General features: G+C 46.1%; 2 protein-coding genes across 2 annotated transcripts in view; both read right to left on the reverse strand.

Annotated features, from left to right (window-relative positions):
* The window catches only part of LOC105452961, a 94,094-nt gene that overhangs the window by 59,462 nt on the left and 9,551 nt on the right, over window positions 1-25,081 (reverse strand). The window lies entirely within an intron of this gene.
* LOC105452960 lies at window positions 7,931-20,125 on the reverse strand. Its single transcript, XM_011694527.1, has 2 exons — window positions 19,329-20,125; window positions 7,931-8,668 (listed from the first exon to the last, which is right to left on the reverse strand). Exon 2 carries the CDS (start codon window positions 8,249-8,251, stop codon window positions 7,940-7,942), a length of 312 nt encoding a protein of 103 aa, XP_011692829.1. The 5' UTR covers window positions 8,252-8,668; window positions 19,329-20,125; the 3' UTR covers window positions 7,931-7,939.

Genomic DNA, 25,081 nt, shown 5'->3' on the forward strand with positions numbered 1-25,081 from the left:
CCCGAAATACGCTGGCCGTTCTCACCTTCTTGAAGCCATAAAACGAGAATGCACCGACGTTCATCCGCATTTTAACGATCCTTCACTTTTGCCTCGAGGGCTTTCCGATCCTCCATGAATGGCGAAGAACAACAGGATGCTTGTTTGATCGCTCTTTTGACCTTTCGTACGCACAGACAGGTCAATTAATAATGATTTTTATATCCGGAGATTTTTAATTCCAAAACTCTTGCAAACAATTTTGGTCAGGAGATTGAGCGATCGGCTAGATCAATGTTTCCCAATCTAATTTGGATTCGATTAAAACTCGTGATATAGTACACTTTTGTATAAAATTATTAAATTATTATTTTTATGTAGTCTTACTGCTTCAGTTTGTAATTTAGCAACTATAAATACTCTGATATTTCCATCAAGAAAACCGATTATACACCTTGATCAAGGCATGTATTAATTTAACGGACGGAAATTTAACTTGACGAAAATTTGCAACGATAATAGATCAGTGTAAGATCACAGAACCCTCTTTCTCTAGCGAAAATCTCAATCTCACGTTGCGAAACACCGAACTCTTCCGGCTCTAAACACTATGCGAGAGGCACTGAACTTGAACGATACCGACGCGAGACGAGCACCGAGAGAATGGTCGACCGGTTCCTCGGCATCCGGTCGGATGACGAGGGAAGAACGCCCGCCGATCGATTTTCGTGGGGCGTACCGCGAGGGTCTTTCAAGACGTCTTTCGGGCAGGATGGTCGGCCGGCCACTGATCAAGATGCGTGCAGGTCCGAATACGAGCGAGCGTGGATCGTAAACGCGTGAGCGTGTGCATCGGGCGAGCGAGCGAGGCGAGCGAGCAAGTGAGCGAGCGAGTGCGTGCTGAAACGCTCTCGCGCTTCTCATCCCAGCGAACACGCGTATTTCTAATTGAATCGCTGGTGGAATGCCATCGTTCGTCGCCGCAGTCTTGTTTTTGTTTTACATCACTCTCGATAAACCGAGGACCTTTAACCTTCCAATTAGCCGCCAACGCTTCGTACTTTAACGCATCTCGCTAATATGCTCATACTGAGCATTAATTCCAGACCACACGCGCAAATGTCATTTATTTCATAATGAATTGCCTGGAATATTCATGACACATTTACGCAGTGACAAAGGATAGATTTTAAAATGCATTCCGTTTTTTTTTTTTTTTTTTCAAGTCGACGATCCTTGGGATCTTGGCTGGTGAAGAAAATTTTGGTTACTGCTTCTCCGTTAAATAAGATAATGGTATTTGCGCACGGGAATAAGTGTACGTATTTAAACGGTATGACGAATTTAAATGGAAGTCAACGAAGAACGTCCGAAACTCACTGCCACGCGTAAAGGCCGTGTCGTATATCTTCCATCTGCAATAAAGCGCTCAGGAAGAGCATCGTTCAAGAACGCCCGCGCGATGATAATACACACGAATAATGCACTGCCGCCGCTGCGTCGGACTTCAACTTTTGTACGAGGAAACGCGCCGTTAAACTACGTCGGATTATTCTCGACATACGTTCGGCATCGAATGCGCTTTCTTTCAAAAGCTTTACGGTTCTAAAGACCGTAAAACTGGAGGTGAACTGCGAGGAGGACGATTAGACGATGAATTGCAAAATTTTAACCCTAAATAAATAAGGTGCCGTCGCATAAAATAAATCTTTCTCTTTTTAATTATTCATCCCAGCCTGCAATTAAATCCCGCACGCATGCCCTTGCCTTTTTTCACCAGCAACTTCGTCGATCTCGTGCGTCCTATTATTAGATTCCCGTGTGAATGTATCCGCCGTGGCGCGTACGACAATGGGGAGAGGATTACCGTGTGCGTTGCACGTGCGCGGGATAAAAGTGGCTCGTTAGCACGGGTGCTTTAATCCCCGGCATAGGGAAAAGATCGTCTTTCGTCCACCAGTCAATTATCGTTTCTATAACAGTGACGGATCGATTCATTCATATAGTCAACGTGACGGTTCGTCGCGACTATATTCGCACGGAGAAGGACCGTAGTAAGTGTTCTCATCGAGATAATAATCAATGCGACAGATACGTTGCGACCACAATGACACGTGTCTGGGTGGCAACGTATCTGGCTTCGCGAAATCCTGTTTGTCTAATCCCCTTTCTTCGACATTCGCGACAAACGAGTGTGACGGCGACCCCGTCTTCCACCGGATGTGTCTTTATCATAAGCGAGAGATACGATCCGATTCTTCCGCTGGATGACGTAGCGCCGTCGCGCTCGGCGCAACGTATTTTACCATTATCATAACTCGAAAGAGTGATTTAAGTTAAACTTACTTAATTTAAATCTCTTCTGTAGCTTATTATGTGAGAATGTTTGTATCACATGATTGCTAATTCGGAAACTTATGATAATCCACGTACGATACAAATGGCTGTTACCAGACGACACTTCGTCTACTGTCTGCGTCCATGCGTCCGTTCCACAGGGAATTTTCATTCGCAGGAACGCGCGCCGATTTGTCTTCCCGTAATTTACGTTGATTGATTCGCATTTCTCGCGCGCCGATTTCGCCATGCGGGTATTAGCGTCAGAATAAATCGGCGGCCGCCACTGTACCTAATCCATCACCATCTTCAACTTCGCGTTCGCACGTGACACGTGAAACGAACGGGCACCGTTATACGCTCGGTGCGATCTCACGGCGGCGCGCGGCGGCGACCGCAATTTGGGGAGGAACGGACTAATCGCGACGCCCCGGGCGATCTCGTTAAATTGTCAAACTCCGCTACGCGACTCGCGATCATCCACCGCGCGCAGGATCGTGTGTCGCGCGAAGGCCAGCCTCGTGCAATTAATATTCATTACGACCCATCCTAACACAACGGGGACTCGATATTCGATTCGCGCGCTTCGCGAATACGCTCCGGAAAATTACGAGACGTCTGAAATTAATGGAAGTTCCTCGCGCGGAGGCGCCATCGCGCGTTGTATCGCCGCGTGTTTCCTCTCGCAACACCGAACCCATCGTACACGAACGCGCGCACACCACCGCCGGATAAATATAACCGAGTGAGACGGACTTTCGGGCCAAGGTCACGGTGATTTTCGAAACTGTCCGGTGTTGTACCAGAGGTAATCACATCGTGAAAAATTGGTACTGCCCAACGGGAATACGCGCGCTAATTGTAATAATCAGCCGATCACGAGTGACACTTTCTATAGACATTTAACGGCCACGTGTAATTTCGACGTCGTCCTGTCAATCGATTCGCGCGATCGGTCGCGATTGTCGCCCTTCTCTCGTGGCACTCATCGAAATTGCGGCGCGAAATTGCGTATTGTGCGTCTTTGTCTTGACGGTTTCATAGCTGGATCACGCACAGCCGACGCGCGCGTCCACGCGTGCGTCCGTCACGCACATTTTGCACAAATTGCAAAACGGCGGATGCAAATATTTTTACCGCTGACTCCGCGCGACTCCGACGGACCCTAATTAGACGTTCTCCGAGACGCGGAGGTATATAAGCTACGGGAAGCCGGTCGGCCGGCCGACTAATTTATTGGAAGCTGGAAAACTGGCCCCTGTCAGACTCGCAACAAAAGAATATTTACTATAAATATATCCCACGCCCACGGAACGACAAAGAAAAAGCGGAATAAAATAAGGGAGAAGTTGGAAATTTGATTATATAAAAGGAGGTAAAAACAGGCTTCTTTAGAAAAGTGAACTTCTCATTGTCACCTGTTACTGTATATTATTTTTCTAGCGCAAACGAGATTTAACGTGATCGACTCTAAATGAAATATGAATAAATGGTCTATATATCTAACTCCACACAACTGTAAAACATTAAAATCGATAAGCCATTACAACGATATATTGTAGTGATACAATACAAATAAATTCGTATCCTTTTTGTTGGCCGTCGATTAGTTTCTCTACATGTGAAAAACCGCTATTTTCGATTACGGCACGCAATTACGTGATTCGGCGTCAATTGCGGTGAAACAAATTAAATATTTTATTGCGCGGAGACGAATCTCATTGCCGGCTTAATGTATCGAATCGCGGCTCGTCGATAAGCTCATCCGCCCGCTACGCTCGCCGCTTGGCGAAATCCCTTAGCCCGTTTTCGCGCTCTCGCGCGAACACGAAATGTGTACATCGACTGATCCCCGATTATACCGGTTACACGTCGTTCGAGTATCACCTCGTGGTCGCAACAGAAGCCCGAAGCGGGCAAGTTCATCCCTTCGACGGACAAACGACGCGAACGGGACGAGCCGGCTTAAGTCTTCGGCATGAGTGTATAAGCACGTGTACGCGCCGATTCTTTTAAGCCTCGTTAAGACCCCGACTTAAACTTTAATTGAAAGTCTGACCCTGGGCGACGCACGACGGTCGGCGGGCCTTTTTTCCGCTGCGCAAACAGAAAGAGAGAGAGAGAGAGAGAGAGAGTCTGTGTGATCAGATAGGATCAAAATGTATGCAGATAAAATAAAGATGCTTAAGCTTGAACTATACAGAAATAAACGATACGCAACGGAATTTACGAATACAATTTTCAATGCTCGTTACCGCGAAGCAATAGTGCGGCGCGATTTAGCTCGCCGTTGTGTAAAACAGCGAACAATTACAATTCCAAGCGTGTTGCGCAAGATAACCATAAATTCGACTATATAAAGTTATCCGCGGCAGGATTTATAGCCATCTCTCCCTGACATATTGTGTGCTACGAGCAAGGTGAAATAAAAGATCGCGAGTACCTACATTCATATATATATATATATATATATATATATGTATGTATAAAATGTATATTATATATCGCCGCGCGCGAGAGATATTCGGGGCGCGACGGAGACCGCCGTCCTAGTTACGTGGCCCAACATTATCGATCTTATCCATCCGATACACATGCCGAGCCGAACCTCCGCCGGAGTTGACGGAGCCCCCGGCGTGTGACTCAGGGGAGGATACGCTATACGTGTATATATATATGTATACGCAGAAACGTATGCCTCCCATATGTGCATATGTACACACGCGTGATGCGCTCGCGGCATTTCCTCCCACTCGAGAATTCAATACCGCGCCGGCGAGCCGCTCGATAGCCGGATACTGGACGATTGTATGTACTTCGAGAGGGAAAGAGTCTCGGCGGCTCTTTCTCTCTCCTATAACGGACCTAACGAAGGGTAGCTCGCGGCGTGCACGATTTACTCCGCTGCGTGGAGTCGGAACGTAATGTGCAATAAAAACGAATATACGCACGAGTGTACGAATATCTAAAGCGCGCCGCGTAATTATATGCGAATTGGGAGAATCAGCGGCGCGGCGCGATGCACGGATGTCGGACGCGCGCGGATGCACGAGTTTATTTTCTCCGATTCGGTATATTTGGAGGTCCTGTCGGTTGGGTTGTTTTTGGTGAAAATCTCACGGCAAGATCAAATATCGAGCGTACAAAGCTGCGCTCTGCCTGCCAGATTGCGGAACAGCGAATGCATCTCAAACGAGGTTGACGTCGTGATCCAAACTCGGGGCACGGCAATTATCTAAAATGAGACGCACTTGGCGAATTGCGGCGCGAGAGATGCGCCATTCACGCACTTCGTAATCTGCGTGGTGTCGCACAGTCCTCGTCGGTCTCCCCCTCGTGGCTCCCGCAAACGCGCCTATTAACGTCGGTCGTCGCGGCCGCGGGCGATGGGTCTGAAGTAGACAAGTGGTTCGCGATAGGCCTATTATGTCCCGCTTAAGTGCAGCTGCGAGTACACGCTTGCCAAGGTGCGTACGCACACGTACGTACGCGCACTCGAGATCGCGATGTACACGTGCACATCCACGCGCGGACGCGCGTCTTCGCGCGAGACGTCAATTCACCCTCGAATGAACCCGTCTGATCGACTCCCTTCACGAAGGTACAATTACGGTGAATCCCTTCGTCACGAATGCGAGTGTCATCCAGCAGCACGAAGCAGTTATTCTCCGGAATAAACAAACTAACATAATTAAAACAGTTTTTCTAAATTTGCAGCGCAAATAAATAGATGTTTTAGTAAAAAAACAAAAAAAAATTGTGTAGAAATTTACGCGCAATTCATGCAATGCTTTAATACAAATAGAAAATTTTAACGTTTCCCTTCTCTTTCTTTCTCTCTGTCTCTCTATTACGAATGCAATTCTCTCATTTCGTATGCCGTCTTCTGCTTGGAAACACGTCCTCAGAAAATGCGTTGCTCCGGCGCACGTAAGCGCAGATCGAAAAGCCCCGTTAAAAAATTAACATGCTAATCTAGTACGCTCGTAGGCGTAGGTACGAGGGACCGCGTTAACGCGCCGCGCGGTCGATTGCTCTTGCGAGCTCGTTAATTATCTCCCAGCGCGAAACTACCGCTAGGAAAATAAAGTGGCTGGCGCGAACGCGGCTTGCTCCTTACGTCGGCCAGACACGAGAGACGCCCGGGTATTATACCGTATGTGTTCCGTCACGGAACACGCGCCCGTCCTCGCGTATCGCGGATACGCGGAGCTGTGCAAACGCGAAGCCAGAGAACAGAACGCCAGCCGGAGCGTGTCGCATTGTCCGCTGACTCGGTGATACACATTCGTCACTGTGAGGAACCGTTGCGCGAGAAAAAATTCATAAAGGAAACGCGCACGGCTCGCTGCATGAGCACGGAACACACAATGAGTATGTTCAATGAATAAAGTGGCGTCCGATACGGCACACGAACGGGCGATGGCCAGGACGATGCGGGAACGGTCGATTCGCAAAATGCTACTGCAAAATGAGCAGCGGCAGCGATATAACGAAGTATATTAATATAACCACGCAAACGTCTACTTAAACATTAACTTTGATGCGCAATTTAGTCGGTTTTAATCTCGATTTTAATTTCCCTCGAAATACGAGTATACAAATTTAATTTGCAATCTCTCGACATGCGTGGAGCATCAATTTTAATTAAACTGTAGACTTCAGCATTTTCAAGCGGCCGCAAAGCAGGTGAATTGTAGTCAATAAAACTTTCGATAATAAATATCGTATTGCGCGAATTTCGGGGTGGATAAGTAAAATAAAATCGAAGAAAAACTGCGTTTCGGAAATTATTTCCGGAACGGTAGGTAAATTTAATCTCTTTATTGGACACATGGCTCGTCCGTCGTTCATCTCGCCGTCATTCGCGTTGCGAGATATTATTTATTCTTTGTATCACGGGAATACGAAGTGTAATATCTTTTCAGATACGTTCGTGTTTTGTAGGGGGAATGTGGTTGAACGAAATACATAATACAAGTGCCCGCGGCGAGTTAAGCTTCTCGAGGGGCTCACGGAAATACGAGTTTACTACGACACGCCTCCATCTCTTATTGAATTCTATAAAAGCCCCCGGATGAGTCTCGTGGAAAGCACGAAGTGCTTTCGTAGCGGTTGGTCACTAGCGCGAAATTGTTGCAGGAAGAATAGAAATTGTTAAACGGCTGCAGTGCGACGTAGAAGAAACTCCTTTTCTCTCGCGGCGTATCGCTTAATTAATTATTTTTCGTTCTATATCGATGCGAAAATCTCTCCGGTAAAAAAACATAAAAGATAATCAATTTTTCTCACTCACCGTTTCCGCATCGCAATTAATAAGGTTAATTTCGAATTCAACGCGTCGTGAAACAATCAAACGACCTTGCGAGTACAGACAATAGGGAATCTCTTCGCACGCTCACGGCGCGACGACAACGTCATCGTCGTCGTCGCCTCTTTGTCCGCGGCAACGCGCGCCTATAACGCGATGACTTACCACGTGAGCTCTGTGATGCTGATGGTGCATAGTGTGATGATGATGGTATCTCTTTTCCTTGGCGTGATGCTTGGCGTGGTGCTTGCTGCCTCGGTGCGGCGGATAAGTGTGGTAAATCATGTTGACGCCGTAGCAAGGTGGCTGGCGTCACCTGACCTCGGCGATGCCGCACTTGGAGACACCCATCTGCTGGCCGCCGCCCTGATGGTGACCCGTCGTCAGGCCGGCCGCGCAGTTACCCGGCGTCTTCCTCGACACCGACGTCGCCGTCTCGGCCGGCGACTTCTCGTCGTCGTTCCGCGTCGAATCCTCCAAAGTCATGTCATCACTCTCGTCGTCGATGTTCACGGTGAATGCGACGCGATGATGGGGCATCAGCTTCACGGTGGTACCGATCGGCGTCACCGTGGTGGCCGGATCGAGCTTCACCAAGGCGGCCTGCAGCTCCAGAGCGTCCATCTTCAGCAAGAGAACGCACGAAGATCTCCTCTCTACCAATCTGCACTAAATGTTACCGCTCGTTCTTATCGATCGTCCCTAGAGTAACCAGTCTTGGTAACAAGTTCACTAAGGTGACATTTCCACGGTTTCTCCGGGTTTCGTAGGACAAATCGAAAACTACATCTGGAGTAATTGGTCCAATGACTCGAATTGACTGGAGATATTTTTATCTCGCCATCGAAATCTCGCGTCTCTTCTTGGACGAGTCAGAGCTCCCTCCTCGAAGTTTCACTCGAGGACGTCGCGAATAATTTTGATCCGTCAAGATTCTTCAGTGTCGTATCACGTCGAATCATCACACACAAATGTTCGTCGCCTTTGCGCGACGAAGAAGGCCGCTGGTCGGGTCTCGATGTACACTCGATTGATTTTGAACTATGTAATAATAATTTATTAAAACTTCAGCAGTTCTCATAAATTATATCTGCACATTTTGGAATTTATCTTAAAATTATCTTAAAATTTTTCCTCAGTGAAACTTAGTGAAAAGAGGATTATAGAATCAAAGTATTATAGTATAAAGTTTCGTCTCAACCTAATTTAGCGGAAGAAGATTATTCAAAGAATTATTATAAGTGTTTCGGAATCACAAAATATTCTGAAGCACGTTGTCAAGATTTATAAACAAAAAACATCAAATCACGTAAAAAAAAAATCTTATGAAAAACATGCAGAGAGATAATGTTAATCGATTTCGAGAACGTCTTGCAAGAAAAACAATGTGAAGTTTTCGCGATTGACTCGATCGCATATCGATCACGCACGCACGTCCGTCCTTATGTGCTACTAATTTTCGCGTAATATCGACCTGATTGCACCTGCGATTTTTTTTTCTTGCGACGGGAGCGCTGCAGAGGAAACGGCAGCTTTCTGCATCGGAAGTGGAGACGTCGTACATTGACGGGGGCAGCTATATGCGGCCTCCGTCACGGTCATTATCCGCGAATCACGAGGTCGCGTGACCGTCTTCGTTACGTGCTGATAAACGGCGGTTTATTCCGTCGCGTCTACTTGCAAGCTACAGTTTGTTTTATTGTGCCATCCGTCGTCGATCGTCACAAAAGATACCACAAATGCAAATTCGCAGCTAATACGCCATTAGGCGTAACTTTAAATACTGTTATTCACAGGCAAATTAGAAGACAATTTGGTGGCTGAGTTCACTGGTATAAAAAAATAAACTGCAAAAAAATTGATCCATAATTGCATCTCTTACGAGTTCAGAGATTTTCCTCGTAATGCAATTATGAAAAGTACATAAAGAATGTATATAATATATAAAACTCCAAAGAAATTTAGAAACTAGATTACGACTACATGTGTAATTCTATATCTTTGCAAGAGAAATAAATATATCGATTCGTTGATATCATATGATCCACCCGCGCGCGCTATAACCTTTCCAATGGAAATGTTTCGCGGACGACTTCCTGGATTGGTATATGAAAGTAAAATGCGAGTTTAAGGCTCCCCGGCAGTCGATTTGGTCATCTCCGAATAGTGACGTCAGTGCCGTGCAAAGTGTCACTGTCGAGATGTCGAGGAAAATATGAACTTGTCCATATCGTTTATTGTTATCTCGGTATTATTTTCGTTTTATAAGCCCGTTTGAATATAGACATATTTCTTTATATATTAAGATACCAAACTTGAGATTGCTTCTTGGGATCAAAGTTTGAGATTACATCTTGAGATTAAGTTTCAGTTATAAAAATTATTAATGACGTGCACAGATCGGAAAGGAGAAGAGGGAAAGGGGACAAGAGTAAGAGAAAGAAACGCTCTTTTACATTATTGAAATTATTAATTAAAATCCTTTTATATAGTCGATATTAATTCCCACGTTTCGAAAAGCCTGAAGGCGCTTTCTTTGCGCGCGTGGGCTGCGGCCGATCGATGAAAAAGCTGAAGGGCAGGATAAAGGGGAATGCATCGGGCTTTGTTTGAATTCGCAGGATCGCGTATGGCGACGGATTTCCTGTTACGAGGCAGCGGCCTCTCATCGCAGCGTGATTCATATTCCCGACGTCTGGCGGTGCTCCGGCTAGGAGGCAAGGAAATTTGCATATAGCGTCTAAGAGGTGGATGTCCGTGTATCCGTGTACCGTTGCTCTTTTTGGGAAAGAGTCGTCTGTAACCTGAGACTCCGAGAGAGAGAGAGATTCGCGCGTATCAGTGGGTGGACGCGGACGATCTATACGTCGTACGAAAGAGGACCACACGAGGTACACGGTATCAAAGACACAACGAGAGATGCGGCAATTGCGTAGCTGGGCTTACGCGTCTCAAAATCCGTAGTGGAAAAGGTCAAAGTGCCCTTTCCAGACTGTCAGAAATTTGAACGACAAAGTGTCATATTGTTTCAGAAAATATACATTGCTTTAAAAAACGCGTATTTTTACAATCTTCTATTTCGTCTTCTATTTGAGTTTCTGTCGTTTGAGTTGAAAAGTTGTTTGATTTTTTTCTCAATTTGACGTTGGACTTTTATAGACTGTGAAGTTGATCATAAAAAATGCAAGGGAGATTCGTAGAAAAATGAAATCCCTTTTCAAACGCGATTCGACGTGACAGTTTCGCAGTAGAGCTGGTTCCGAGCGGAGACAGAGAGGGATGACGATTCGGCCGGTTAAAAAAAACCTAAAGAGAGAAAGAGAGAGAGAAAAAAAATCCGCTTGGTCGCATTCGTGCATTAAAGCATTTCGTAAAACTCTTAAAAAATTCACGCAAATCTAAGCCGCGGAGAGAATTACGGATGCGCGCCGCGTGAAATCGGCAGCAACGCGGCGATTGTCGCTCCAGCCGCGGAGGGGAAAAAAAAAGTTACGCCCGTTTTACAGAGCTTTATCTTACTTTATGCCCGTGCGCGCGGCCGAAAGTTGCAACCGCAGGTATTCGCGGGAGGAATTTCAAGGGCGCTGCCGCCGAGCCAGTCTGAGTCTCGCCACTCGAAAGGACGGTCAGTGCACTGTCGAGATCCTTTGTGCAAAATCAGAAGGAGGGGAGGGAGGAGCCTATAGCGGTGCACACCTAAATCACGTTGGCGGGGCATTAAAAGCTATTAGGACGCCACGACGCCCACGAACTTGCCCGGTCCTTCGATGAGAGAAAGATCAGCGTCCTGGATCGCGACGCGCCTACCTGTCGTCATTGTTTCAACGGCAGTACTACTTTACGCCCCGCCATTGGCTCCTATGCGACGGCTGACATATTATAGTGTACTTAGTTACGATAGATACTGCGAGAAACGGTCGACTGACCGGTTATCGGTCGACCGGCTCGTAAAATCGCGGCGATCCCGCAGCATCCACTCGCGAACAAAGGACCCCCGAGAACGCGTCGTACGAACAGGCTTCTTGTTGGGTCTCACCCGAGATTACTTAAAGCTGGTACTTAATACCACTTTACAGCTAGGGATCTGAGCGAGGCGACGGTTTTATTGCCGCTGATAAAGTAATGGGTCTAGGTGAGGTTGTGCGATAGAATTATCTGCTATTCGAATCTCATCGGAGGAAACTTTGCACAAAGAGTTCGCGACGTCGGACATTCGCATCACAGCAAAATACATATACGCGTATGCCCGAAAGACTTTGGCAGCGTTGGCAATCGCGGGAATATAACCGCCAAGGAGCGATGACTCGGTATCGTGCGTTTCGCAGAACGGATCTTGAACCGGGCGCTGGACAATGACTCTCGCGTTTAAAACGCCACGACCTCTATATCGTCGTGAGAGGTGAAGATGCCGCGAGGGTCACAATAAGAAGAGGAAGAGGAAGAAAAAAAGAAGAGAAGGATAGGAGGAGAAGACGACGGTAAGGAGAAAAGAGGAGAGAGGAGGCACGGTAGCCTCGTTCGCTCTTCGCAGTCATAATGACAACGTTACTATCCGCCGTAACTACTCGGCGTCAAGCTGCGGATAATTAAAGGGCGTGGAACCTATACAGGCGGGTGCGCGTGCACTCGCGCAAAAATACCGGAAGCTACTCCCAGTCCCGAGCATCAGTTAGATCATAGGTAAAGTCATAGCGGGAGAGAGAGAGAGAGAGAGAGAGAGAGAGAGAAAGAGCTCGCGCTTAATAGCGGGAAACTGTTTGCCGATACCGTCGGGATTCGATCTCGCAAACGTTGCCGTTAATCTCCGGGGAATGCGAAGACTCATTGCGAGGGATACGACCCTCCCCCCATTGGAAAATAACTCGAAAGAAGATTAATACGGCCGGCTCGCGCTAGCTAGCTCATGCATTCGACGAGTTAAAAATCGCGAAGCGATATTAAAAGTCTAATTACTCCCCTCTGTAATTCACTCTGCATAACAATCAGGTAGAAATTGCGAACGCGATTCGAACCCTCGCGTGGTTTCGCGCCTTTTCGCGAACGCGCGATTTCACGTTCAAAACAGTGCGTTTACCACGGCGCGGGGAAAAAACGTAAGCGGAGAAAAAATAAATAAATAAAAGGCGGTGCCGGTGGAAGCGGGATTACATTGTGGATTTAATTAACGCGGTTTCATTCGTTTTTCAAGTCCCACTAGACCGAGGTATATACCCCCGTAGGGAACGCCCGCCGTACCCTCGTTTTGCTTGTATACGCAGGACCGTCTCGTAATTTCTCGTTAATCAATTAAGCGCAGCCGGTATAATGAAGTTTATTAACGGACATCTATAAAGTGCCAGGCTATTTAAGATGGTATGCCGCGATGGTGCAGCCCCGTCACATCTCCGGGACTGGTGTACCGCTAAGTTGCTTGCTCGCTCGAGCAATTATGTACAGTGATAATTCGAAGTTATGCGACGTCTCCTTGCTGCCGTATCCTTAATACGTTTCCCAGTACGCCACGCTGCAGCCGCTCCCACGTTGTGCAACAGTTGAAATACTATTAGCGGAGCTTTAAAAGAAAATGCGAATCGTGATGAAATACAAATTTGCCGTGTTTGCTACGCGCCGGCTATTTTTGCCCTTTGCGTTACACAAGAAATTCATCTGTAAATTTCTAATTAACTCTTCGCTAGGGCTTAGGAGTACGAGAGTCGAACGAGTCACGGCAATCGCGCGGCGGTGTCCCATTTACGACCCATCGTGATTTCGCGAAATTGCAATCTCGAGTAAGACACGATTCCACCCCTCTGTCCTCCGTCGAGGAAGTCCTTAAAAGCTGCGCACGTGATCGAATTCGCGTGATACTGTACGTACCGCGTATACTCGAACAGAAGCGGAGGCCCGATTACGCGATTAATGTCGGCATCGCACGAAACATCGATATTAATAAAGGGGGACGCAGGGAGCGTACGATGGTGTATACTTTCTATTAGCCCCGCGGTGTTCACGGTTAAACACGAGGCGGGAGGGAGGAGGAGGATGGAGCGAAGGAGTTAACCGCCCGTTATACCATATGGATACCCCGGTAACGATGGGTGGAGGTCGCGGCGCTCTTTTCATTTTTTTCACCCCCTTTCCTCTCTCCCCCTGTGCCCTTTTCCGATGCGCGGCGCGGCAGCGACTTGGCACTTAAGTGGGGTTACGTGATGGGGGTCGCTCGTTATTGCCACATAATACCAACCGCCACGTAAGTGCTAAGTGCAAAAGCCGTTGCTGCCGCTGTGTTGCTGCGGGGTTGCTGCTGCCGCGGCGAGATTAGTCTGGTAACAGCGATAATCGGACAATAACGAACTCCGCGGGACCGTACCGTTTCTCTCCTATCCCGTTCAGGCTATCTATAAACTGCCGCGGTTCTTCGTACTTTTATCCCTGCAGCGAGCCTCGCGGGCGCACCGTTTTAGATGGCGTGCCGGCAACCTTCGGCGCACCCAACAACCCCCTTCGACATCAGTTTATTTTCGCCGAAGGCTGCAACCCATTTCAGATTTTCTATTTCTCGCGACCGTGACACGCACTAAAGAATAATGAACTTACTACTCCAAGCATTGTTCGAAATAATTGTTACGGTAATATTGCAAAATATTAATTGCATGTTCATTACATGTTATTTTTGAATTGATTACTATACTGTTACCATTCAATTAATTAAGAAGACAATCGACGGGCTCGGTAAAAAGCATCTAAAACGTTTGCTAGACAAGTAGCTAATAAAAGACGATAAAGTTACTTGTCCGAAAAAAAGTCAACTATCGAAACATTTCCTCAAACCTTGGGGAAACGCGTGGGCGCAATTCGATAACATTGATAAGATAAGACGAGTGTTCTCGAATAAGTGGCGGCTACCCAAGGAGTTCGAATGGAAGAAATCAGTGAAATCGAACGAAGAAAACGCGGTAGATATTAAATGGAATTGAAATGACGGAAAAATTGTAAACCGCATCCGCGAAATTCAATTCAATCTTCGATTTATGAGCCACTGTTCGTAATCGTTGGGAAAATCTATCGGCAATAAATCGATTTTTATTGACTGTACGTCGCGTGTTCGACAGACACAGCATATTCAGCGCTTAGATATTGATAGATATTGTTAATCCCAATGATAATGTGACAAAACGATATCGGATTAAGTTGAAGATAACAATATTGAGTTATCGCGAGTAGTTGTAACACGTGTTAACAGCAAACGCGCAACGTCCTCATCGCGCCAATAATGCGCGGCGGAGTATAATTCCATAATACGATTTAGGAAATTTATGCCCCGCGTCCATCAGGAGAAAGGCTTATTTCCGACGTGCTATTTTTCTAGAGGCTCCGATAAAGCGTACCGCAGGAAGTCGGCGAGTTGTGTGGCTGTAAACGCACCGCAGTTTATATCCAGGCGTGAGTTTCACAACCACCGGCGGACATTCGCTTGCGATAACTGCCGCATCCTGATTGCGCGAGACAATTTATCGATTTTCCCCGAGACTCTCCGCGGCCGCGGAAGTGCTTTTCGATCCTTTCGGACGACGCGTCCCGCGATAGTTGCGAGGTGGACTGTTCCGGCCGGGAAACTTAGGTGCCATTCTCGTAGACTCGTCCGTAGCTCTCTCTCTCCCTCTTTCTCTTTATATTAATTAATATAAGCGGAAATAGTCCGAATAAACTCGATATTCGAGAGCTGCTCGCTGCTCGCGAAGTACAATATACAAGAGGAGAACGATAGAATGTCACGATACGGCAAAGACAAACTGCACCCATTTGCGACACGTGAAGGGATTATGGCGGATCCCGCATAAAAGCCCGACGAATTGCGCGCGAGTGAGTGCCGCACGATGGGAAATACCCGGATTGCATTTTTCATCTGAGGTACTCGGGGAGACTGTCCGTGTACGGGCAATGTGACGGGATTAAACGGTCTTGCTTCTGTACCGGCGAACTCAATTAAAATTCATGTTACTTTTATAATACCAAGGAAATAAGAAATAATATAACGCATAATGTGTGCGAATATAGTATAGTTGACGCGAGAGAGATCTAGCTCAAACACATCGCCGTTTCTACGCGCACAGCGTAATATCAAGCGAGAGGGGACCATCGCGTGCACTTTATCGCATACACGTGTCAAGAATGGAGATAGCCTACGACCGTGGCAGTTTACTTCGTGCTGTATATAGAACTTCAATACCGGACGGCGCGGCGGTTCGACCTGATTTACATCGCGTAACCTGTGGAGCTGCGATCGGGAAATGGGACCGGGTGAGAAATTGATGTCTCCGCGTCGCATACTCCTGGCAAACAGCTTTTTTTCCACTTTGCTCTCTTTTCCTTTTTCTTTACACTTAAGCTGTCAGGGTCTCGGCGTAGAGAGGACATCTCTTTCTGACAACGGATAGCTATTCTCTAAACAAAGCGTTGCTCGCCGGCGCGAAGCTCGAACTGGGTTACGAGGTAAAAATACTTGAGATGCTAATTTTAAACATTTGTTTAATTCCTTGCTCTCAACCCCCACGACGACGCGGGCGATATTCGTTTATTATGCATGCTGATCCTTTCTCTATCGCGCTTTTTCACCTCTTCCCACGAAACCGCTAAACGCCCACGCCGATCTCGCACCTAATTCCGTTCCTCCGAGCTTCCGTATCGGACGCCCGGACCCGCCTGTTGCGCCCGATTCGCGAGTCACGACCGATCGATCGCCGGCCGATCGGCATCGGTGCCGGACAATAAATCAACCACCAGCCGGGATTTGCTCGAGCATGGCCAATAAACACGCCCGGTTAATGATTTATCACGGCGGTGTATCCGACATGCATGTGCACTGTTCTCGATCGATGTGTACGTAGACCATTCTCCGATCTCCCTTTCTCTCTCTCTTCTGCGTAGTCGGGGCCGTTCTGGGCCCCATTACAGTCCACCGAATCGCATGTACCGAAATGGACAGCAATAAAATCAGCCAGTCAAGGAACGCGAACAAAATTTAATTCATCCATAATTTCAGCATAAAACGAAAGTTTCTTATATTTCTAAAAGTTTCACACTCACTAAACATTGTTTCGAGGTTTTTATCTCCATATTCTGAATTAATGTTCTCATTAAATGGAATTCAAATGCAATTTTTTAAATCATCCTTTCTCGAACGTGACTTGACAGACGGCACTCAACCTCACTGTGCGGCGGGCAAATTTTAATCGCACAATATTTCTCTACTAATTTTCTCACGGATATTTAATAACTTGTGAAGCTTAACTACAAGCGTGATCCGAAACGTCTGTTCAAATATAACAATGTGGGCACAGATGATTCACTTTACACGAGGCAAGGGTTAACGCTTTAATTGTCGGCCCTTCGGAACTTTCATCAGTCAAAGAAATGTTTCAAGACAGATATTTTTTTCTTACCGACGAGGGAGGGGATTTGTACATGTATAAAAATTTCATTTGATGCCATTTTCGTTTTCTTGCTACTGACGAGTCAATATACGCGAATATCGCATTTAAAATAGAGAAACTATTTACAGTTTACACATTTCATTTTTAATATCTGAAAAATTCTCATGTTCGCAGCATTCATAGATCTCTGGCAGTGCATTTATAGCGCTTAAAGAGATAAAACGATTCTGCATTTGCGGATCGCTTTCTTTCTCGTAATGGATCCGCTTGAGTCATTCCCGAGTCATTCGCATGCATTCGAGCTCGCCACCTGGGCTCCTTCTAACGCGGGCGTCACGACCGGGCCTCCGGACTTTTACGCGTTCCACGGGTGTATTTACGAGCGAGCCTGAGCCCGGGCCTACACGTGGAACAAGATTCCGGGTATTAAGTTGTTGCGAGAGCGAGACGCGGACGACGACGACGACGGCGACACAGGCGATCGATCGATCTCGTCGAGGGCGAAACCCCGACGTCTCGCCAAGGCGAAACGTGTCCCATGTCGATACTACGAGAATGTTCCATTTCGTTCCGGTATTCGTGGAACGATTCCGGAAAATACAGTTCGCACCGTGAATTCATCAACGTGCATATATCTTTGTGCGTTATTTCGATTCGCTGCTCGAATCTATTAGCTCTCTAAATCACTCATAATATAAAATTGCAGAACGTATTGTTGTCAACATTAATGCTAGATATTATACAGATAATATATTAATCATGAGATATATTTCTCTTGATATTTAATTTACGGTGCTAAAAGCACCGATCGATCAAATCACTGGGAAATAGAATTCCGTGTCGCGCTTCTCAATACTTTAATTAACGTGTAAGTCTTCGAATGTAATAATATGATTACTAGTTATATTGATTATGGCAAAGTTCAATCTGCGACATCAACAGATATGTATCCGAGGCAATTTTAATTAAAGACCTATAATCCGTATGTAATTAAATGCGGAGTTAAGCGCGCGATACGCGTTTAATCGGTTTAATTGTTAGAATTGGATTTATATTAGCGCTCACATAAATTTTCGCCCTCGGTCCGACAAAAATGCAGATCTTGCACAAACAATTTACTAGCGGCAGTAAATACGACGATTATAACGCAACGATGAAAGGCTTTATGCGGTCGGCGGAGTACATTTTGCGAAGCGAAGAGCGCTTTGGAGTATCATATCATATTATGGCTCATTAAATCCAACAGACCCTGTAATCCTCGTTTGTATCACATTCGAGACTTACTTTCAGCTTGTTGTCGATGCTCGTGCCAACTTTCCTGAAGGATGTAGAGCAGTTATTCTCTTTACTTTTTCCCTGCCATTTAAAATTTAATTTGCACTTACGTAACTTACATTCTACGTTGAATCAGAAAAAAGTAACGTAATAAATTTATATTTCAACTAATTGTATTTAAATATGCTCGCATTGATTTTTTCTGACCGCCAAACGAGGCCACGGAGATTGTTCCGAGCGTGTTGCGAACCGTCGGTCACGGCTACGACGTGATCGCTATAGAACGTTATGAATCGTTGGTATAGACTATAGATCGTCGCGGATTGTCGACTACGCGAGTCTCCCACACGCGAACGCACGTGCAATCAAGCCGACGTATGCATAGCTGCGTGCATATATTTCCCGAAAAATATTTTCGCGTTCGGAAAAAACTATTCGGGATATCATCCGATGGCAGCGCGACCGCGATAACTAATCTTCTAAACCAATATTAACCGAAAAGTTGCAGCTGTTATTTCATTCATCGAGAACAACCCCCGACGATTATGACGATTACTGGCGGCGTATCGATTATTGGCGAGACGAATTACGAGTCGTTCAAATCTCGTTGACGTATATAATGCCATTTCTCAATAACGGCTATAGTTATCTATAGCTCCAGAACTAATTTGCAGTTACTAGGTCATTCAAGAGACGCATACCATTTGAGTACAAAGCGGCACATGCCTCTTGAACAATTTAATCAGTTAAGCGTGGTCTGTCGCCAAGTGGACGCGGCATAATGTATATGAATTCCTACGAATAGATTTGCATATAGATGCATTCAAAATTGTTAATTTTCAATTTGTAGGACAATATATGCTTTTTATTATTTAACCAAGAGCAATTTCCTTCTCACGTTATAAGCAGCTTCATCAGCGTGATTCGCGCTAGCAAACTAAAACGGTTATATTGCTCGGTGCGAGAACTGGCTCGGCGAACTCGATTACCGAGCCGATTCGCGCGTTACGTACTTTCTCCCGTCAGCCTCGTCTTCGACATAAAATGGTAGTAAAACGGACACAATGGGGAAGAAGAAGAAAAAAAAACGGCGCACGAAGGAGTCTGGTAAATGGTTTCGCACTCGCGCTTTATGCACTTTCCCGCTGGCGATGGCTTCGCGCGAGGCCGTGTCGCGATGCCGATCGTAAATCGAGGCAGCAAAGTCAAGGGTCAGTCTTGGCGTATGAAATTTGCTCGGTGGTATTTCTCGTTCTTCTTCTCTATTTAATAACTTTTAGAGGTTTAAGAATGGAAAGTGAGGGCGAATCTCATTAACTATACACAACTATAGCGATGCTGCTGCAACAACCCGGCCCGCGGTGTACCGAAAAACAACGGTGTCGTCGACCGATCCGCAAACACTCGCCGCACACTTTTGCCGCTCGACTTTCGCCAATTTCCCACGTCGACAACTTCCCCGAAACTTCTTTCCGCTGCACGCGCGCGCGAGAACACGTTTCGAGAACACCAGATCAACGAGTTACACACACGCACACATATACACACACATACACCGGTAGAACGGCGGAAAAACGAGCCGACTCTCCCTCGTAAGGGTATAACGCGACGAGAGCGCGCGACACGACACACACGACAGCAACGACGGCGACGATAGCGACGGCGGACAGCGACGGCGACGGCGAAGACACGTTCGCGAATCCCGATCGGGAAGAGCACGACGACTCCGACGCGCGCTGGACCACCCTCGGAGCGCCTGCGATTCTGCGACTCACCCTTCGGTCTCTCCCGTTCGCTCGCTCGCTCACTTGATCACTCACTCACTCGCACACTCGGTCCGGCGTTATAACGCCGACGAACCACCCTTGCCGGGCCGCCTCCCTGCACCCGTCCTCCCCGCGCGCCTTCCCACCTCCCGCTAGAACGAGGGAGTTCGCTGGGGTGGGATCAATATGAGAGTTGGGCGAACGCGGGAAATTCGCGCGCAGGTCCTTCTCCACCCTCGGCGCGATGGATACACACACCAGCCGCGGCCCACCCCCCCGTGTCGTGTGTCCTCTACCCGTACACTCCTCTCGTCTGTCCTACCGCCTACATCCGCGCCCACCGCGTTCTCTCTTTTTTTTGTCCCTTTTCCTCATCCGTTGTGTTTTCCCTGGTGTTCGTGACCCGACCCGCGTCGTCCTCGCCGCGCGAGAGAAGTCGATGTCGGTCTCGCTGTCGGTCGTCCCGCTTCTTTCGACAACCCTCACCTGATCGTCCACACGCATCTCCGTCGACTTACTCGTATTAGCCACCGGCTCGAGGATATACAGTCGAAGGACTGAGACTGAGTAAATTTTTCCGCCGCCCCTAAATGACAGCAATTTCTATCCCGACACAATATTGGGGAAAGTATATACGCTCTCGCAGCGTGTCCTATATACACTCATAAATATTTGCTCACCCGTAGAATTTCTCACGTAATTTCCTCTAACACTGGTATTCTATTTTTAAATGACTTTCGTATCGCATGTATCTTCAAGGTAAAGGACCTTCTTCAAAATCTTTATCGTTATACCTTCGCGAAATATGAAATGCAAATACTTGCGAGAGTTAGCGTAGCTAGACTCACTACGTTTCTCGTACAACTTGAAACTTCTACTTTACTCCGATTTTCGCGTGCTCCGAAAACTCTATACATTCATATTTCCACCCCAAAAAAAGATACGAAAATTCAAGGATAACTATGCGCGCCGTCCTGCTTGGCAAAAATTCTCAAGTGTTGCGCGCAACAAAGTCGTTTTATACGAGCGAATCGAGCAGTCATGCGAGATGGCCGCGATCGCAATTCGAGAGACGGAGAGTAAGGAGATTTGATGAACTATAAAGTGTCGCATAAGCATATGTTATCATACCAGCCGGTGAGAAAGAAGTACGAGGAGGAAGTTATAGATCGTAAACTCGCGACGCGTTACGCACCGCGCGGTGCTCGCGCAGAGTCATCTCCCTTTTAATCGGCACCGTCATCCGTTCCTAGAAACCGAGCGGGCACTTATTCCGTTTTTCCGTCCGCGGGAACAGGTTTTCGCGATCGGCGAACTTTTTCAGCGGAATCCCGTGGGAACACCTTGGTAAACGCCTCTATGCCTAGCATCAACAAAATCGATAACGTGCCTGCATGTTTCGGGCTGTTGCACAAGACTTTCGAACTCGTGCTACTTATATAGGAAATAAGATACATATACATTTTTAAGGATTAGATCTCGAGTTCTAACACAAAGAACATCCCCCTCCCCTCCCCCCAATGTAACGGTATCAATGTTAATAATAATAACTTCGAGAAAAGCATAAATAGTAGAAGTCCGATTGCTCTAACGTTGTTTCTACAATCACACTAAAATCACCTAAGTCGCTTCATTCGCGCGTCTCTAATTCGTTTCACCGACCCGTCATCGAATCCAACCTTGCCCCATCTCGATACTGACAGCAGGTTTTTCAACGCCGAGCGAATTTTTCCGTAAATTCGTGAGAACATCCGGTGCGACGCTCCGGGTCGTGGAAGCGCGACTTGGGAACGACCGATGTCACTGATATCCGACTTTCGACTCCTGGCGTTACGCTCGGTCGCGTTATACACACTCGGAGATCGATACACGCGATACGAAGTCACCGATGCGGCCCCGCCGTTATTTCTTCCGCTCTGCAGCGGTGGCGATCAATTAAACGTTTGCCTTTATGCAAACGAGTGCGCGACCCGACAGCACGCAAAACAAACGCGAAGATAAATAGATTTCCGATTTTCTGATTACAGTGAATTGGCATTCACCGAACTCCGCAGCGCGGCCCGCGGGAGCAAAATATGAACCTTTGCTCTATTTGTTAGGAAAGTGCTAATTAACGCCGCCTGTATCCGCGCGAGAGAGTTTCCGCGCGCCGTTACTGTGAACTCTCGCTTCAAAATAAAGCGTCGCCCGGGGAAACCCAGGGCGTCCCTCAGGGCGTACAACGCGTGCACAGCGATATTATTAATAAGTGATTCCTACTTTGTTAAGCATATTACAAATGAATAAATTTAAAAGCGTTTTACGGAAACTATTACGAAATGCCATTATCTTCTTATCATCAGTTAAAAAGTTATACAGCCCACGCGCAACTTCGGAAAAACGTCAAGAGCCACTTTCAAGCTTTTCCTCTCTCTTTCTCTCTTTTATTTCATATATTGTCGTGAGATATCTCGAATTTCATTCGCTAAAACGATCGACAGCCCGCGGAAAAGCGGTCGTTACATGAAAAGGGTCGACCCACTCTCACTGCTGTCAAGTCCGTTATCCGATTACACACCGCGTGCAAGATCGTCGCCATGCCCTCTCGCAATCGCATTACGAATTACTCGAAAGAAAGTTCCGCATATCGCACAGCCTCGCAACGGACAGGCGACACGACCGGCGTGGCGCGTCTTGACGTATCGTGATTACCGATGGCATGCGATCGTGTGCGAGTGTCGAGCGCATACACCATGTCCGTAGATACAAAGGGACGCTTCATCGTTGTGCATCAGCGTCGAATTACATCTCATGCTTCGGTACGATCGCACTTCCGCTCCTTGTCGCATAATTATTTCGATCTCGCGAGTGGATGCGGGGTATACAAGCGCGTCGCGATGCGAGCCTGGTATCACGAGCGTACGATTCAAATGCAAGACATAACACAAGCATCTATAAGCTAAGAGAGAGAGAGAGAGAGAGAGAGACGGGACGATTCGAGTAAATCTCGCTAATCGCTAGATCAGGATGGAATTTCGTCCCGTATAATTGCCCTTCTCTTCGTACTTTTAGTTCCGTCCTTTAAAACCTCTTGACAAAAGCTGCCTTAAGAGCAAGAAATTATTGCAATGTAATCTGCTCTTGGAAGAGTCATAATGTTTCTAAATTAAGCCGGCGAAGTTACTTCTGGTTGCGAACGAAGGATATATAGCTACTGCGAGTAACCGCGAGACGGTACGTGCTCGCTGAAATAGCTCTTCAACCCGAAACTCTTATCAAACTGTCGCGTATTAGGCCACATTATGTCGTTACGGCCTACTCGCAAAGTTCCCCCATCCGAGGCACCCGTACTTACGACGCAGTAAAAGCGGAAACTGGAGCGCCAAGCGTCTCAAATGAGTTCCATGAAAATATTAAACTCTAAGCATCCGGAACTTCGCATCCATACACAGAACGGTCCGCAAATACCGGGAGCAACGGCTCCCGTATATCAACGAGATCGCTGATTACGAGTTTATTCGGACAAGTCAAAGGGCTGATTCTAAATATCACTCATGTATGTATTATGATAATCATATTTGTGTTACATAAATTTTGGGACATTTAATGAAATATTAAAATGAACGTAAATCAATATTCAACAAAAACAAAAAAAACATTTTGCGAATCATTCTGTTGGAAAAAAAGTCGAATTATTTTTATTTTGTATTATATATGTCATTTAATATCATAATTACAATTAATTATTATAATCATTGTAATTAATTGTTATATTAATACCTGTCGTATTGACATTCGCGAATTTATTAATTCGCATGTTATTTCGAAAATCAAAGCAAGCGTGACGCGCGTAATTCAGTTAGGTATATTCTATTTACTGAATTGAACAAAAAAAAATTTTTTTTTTTTTTCTATAAATGACTATCGTTAAATATAACATTACGTGCTCAATGAGAACGGAATAATAAAACTATCTAAAAAGATGGCAGAGAAAAAAATACGGTTAATATCTTGTTTAACAAAGTTCTGATTTTAAAACTTGCCTTTGAAAAAATTCCTTGAAGAAGAAACAGGCTTTTTCCCCAACTTTTTATCCAATCAGATAAAAATATTTATGTAACGTATAAATATTTATTATGTGAGTCTATTTAGAGGCACACTATATAAAAAAAGGAACGTAAAATTGCTTGCGTAACAAGCCTGAGATTTATACAATTTATAACAAAACATAAATAGGTGTATCCTTGTCCATTGTAAACATTGTCTCGTACGTTTTATATGTTTCTTTTTACAGTATCATTGTTTACTTGCTGGAGTTGGCTCGAAACGCGTGAAACAAGCGCCAACCGCTGACTTACATACGAGATCGGTGTTTGCCAGAGATATCTTCAGATGCGCGACGGAATCCGTATTACAGTTAAACCGCGGGGAGAGAGAGCATTTAGCATGGCAATGCTAACGGCGATACGGAGAGGAGCAGGAGGGGGAAGGAATACGATGGCCAATTCTACCGGGAATCTAAATCTCGCCGGCCAGCGCGCCCGACGACCAGCGCCGAGAATCGTACACCCGCATTCCCGAAGAGTAGACGGGCTTGACGGCCGGTGATTGAGCATTAAGTCGAAGAAGAGAAGCGGGAGGTTCTTTTCTTTTTTATAAATCTCGTACGTTACCGCGCGAATTACACGGATGAATATTTATGCAATTACATTCATTTACATAATCAGGCATAATGACTCGCATTTATCACCCAGCTTCACATTCGCGCGAATGAATGTGCCCCATTATGCGAACTCGAGATAAAACATCGAGCAATTCGGAAAAATAGACTGAGATTCGTCTATCTTTTACACTATTTTGCAAACGTTATTGTGCAAACAATTACATAATGTTTAAACGTGTCTACACAAATTCACTGGCGAATTATTAATTTACAATTTTCGATTATCAACACTTTCCTAAGGAATATAAATGAAAATAAAATTTATTTCTCGTTTATATTGTTTTATCTGTATTAGACG

Source organism: Wasmannia auropunctata, unplaced genomic scaffold, assembly GCF_000956235.1.
Source record: "Wasmannia auropunctata unplaced genomic scaffold, wasmannia.A_1.0 LD336023.1, whole genome shotgun sequence".
Lineage (NCBI taxonomy): Eukaryota > Metazoa > Arthropoda > Insecta > Hymenoptera > Formicidae > Wasmannia > Wasmannia auropunctata.

Bases quoted from the DNA above. Each gene is read 5' to 3' on its own strand.
- LOC105452960 (XM_011694527.1), bottom strand. From the start codon at position 8,251: ATGGACGCTCTGGAGCTGCAGGCCGCCTTGGTGAAGCTCGATCCGGCC.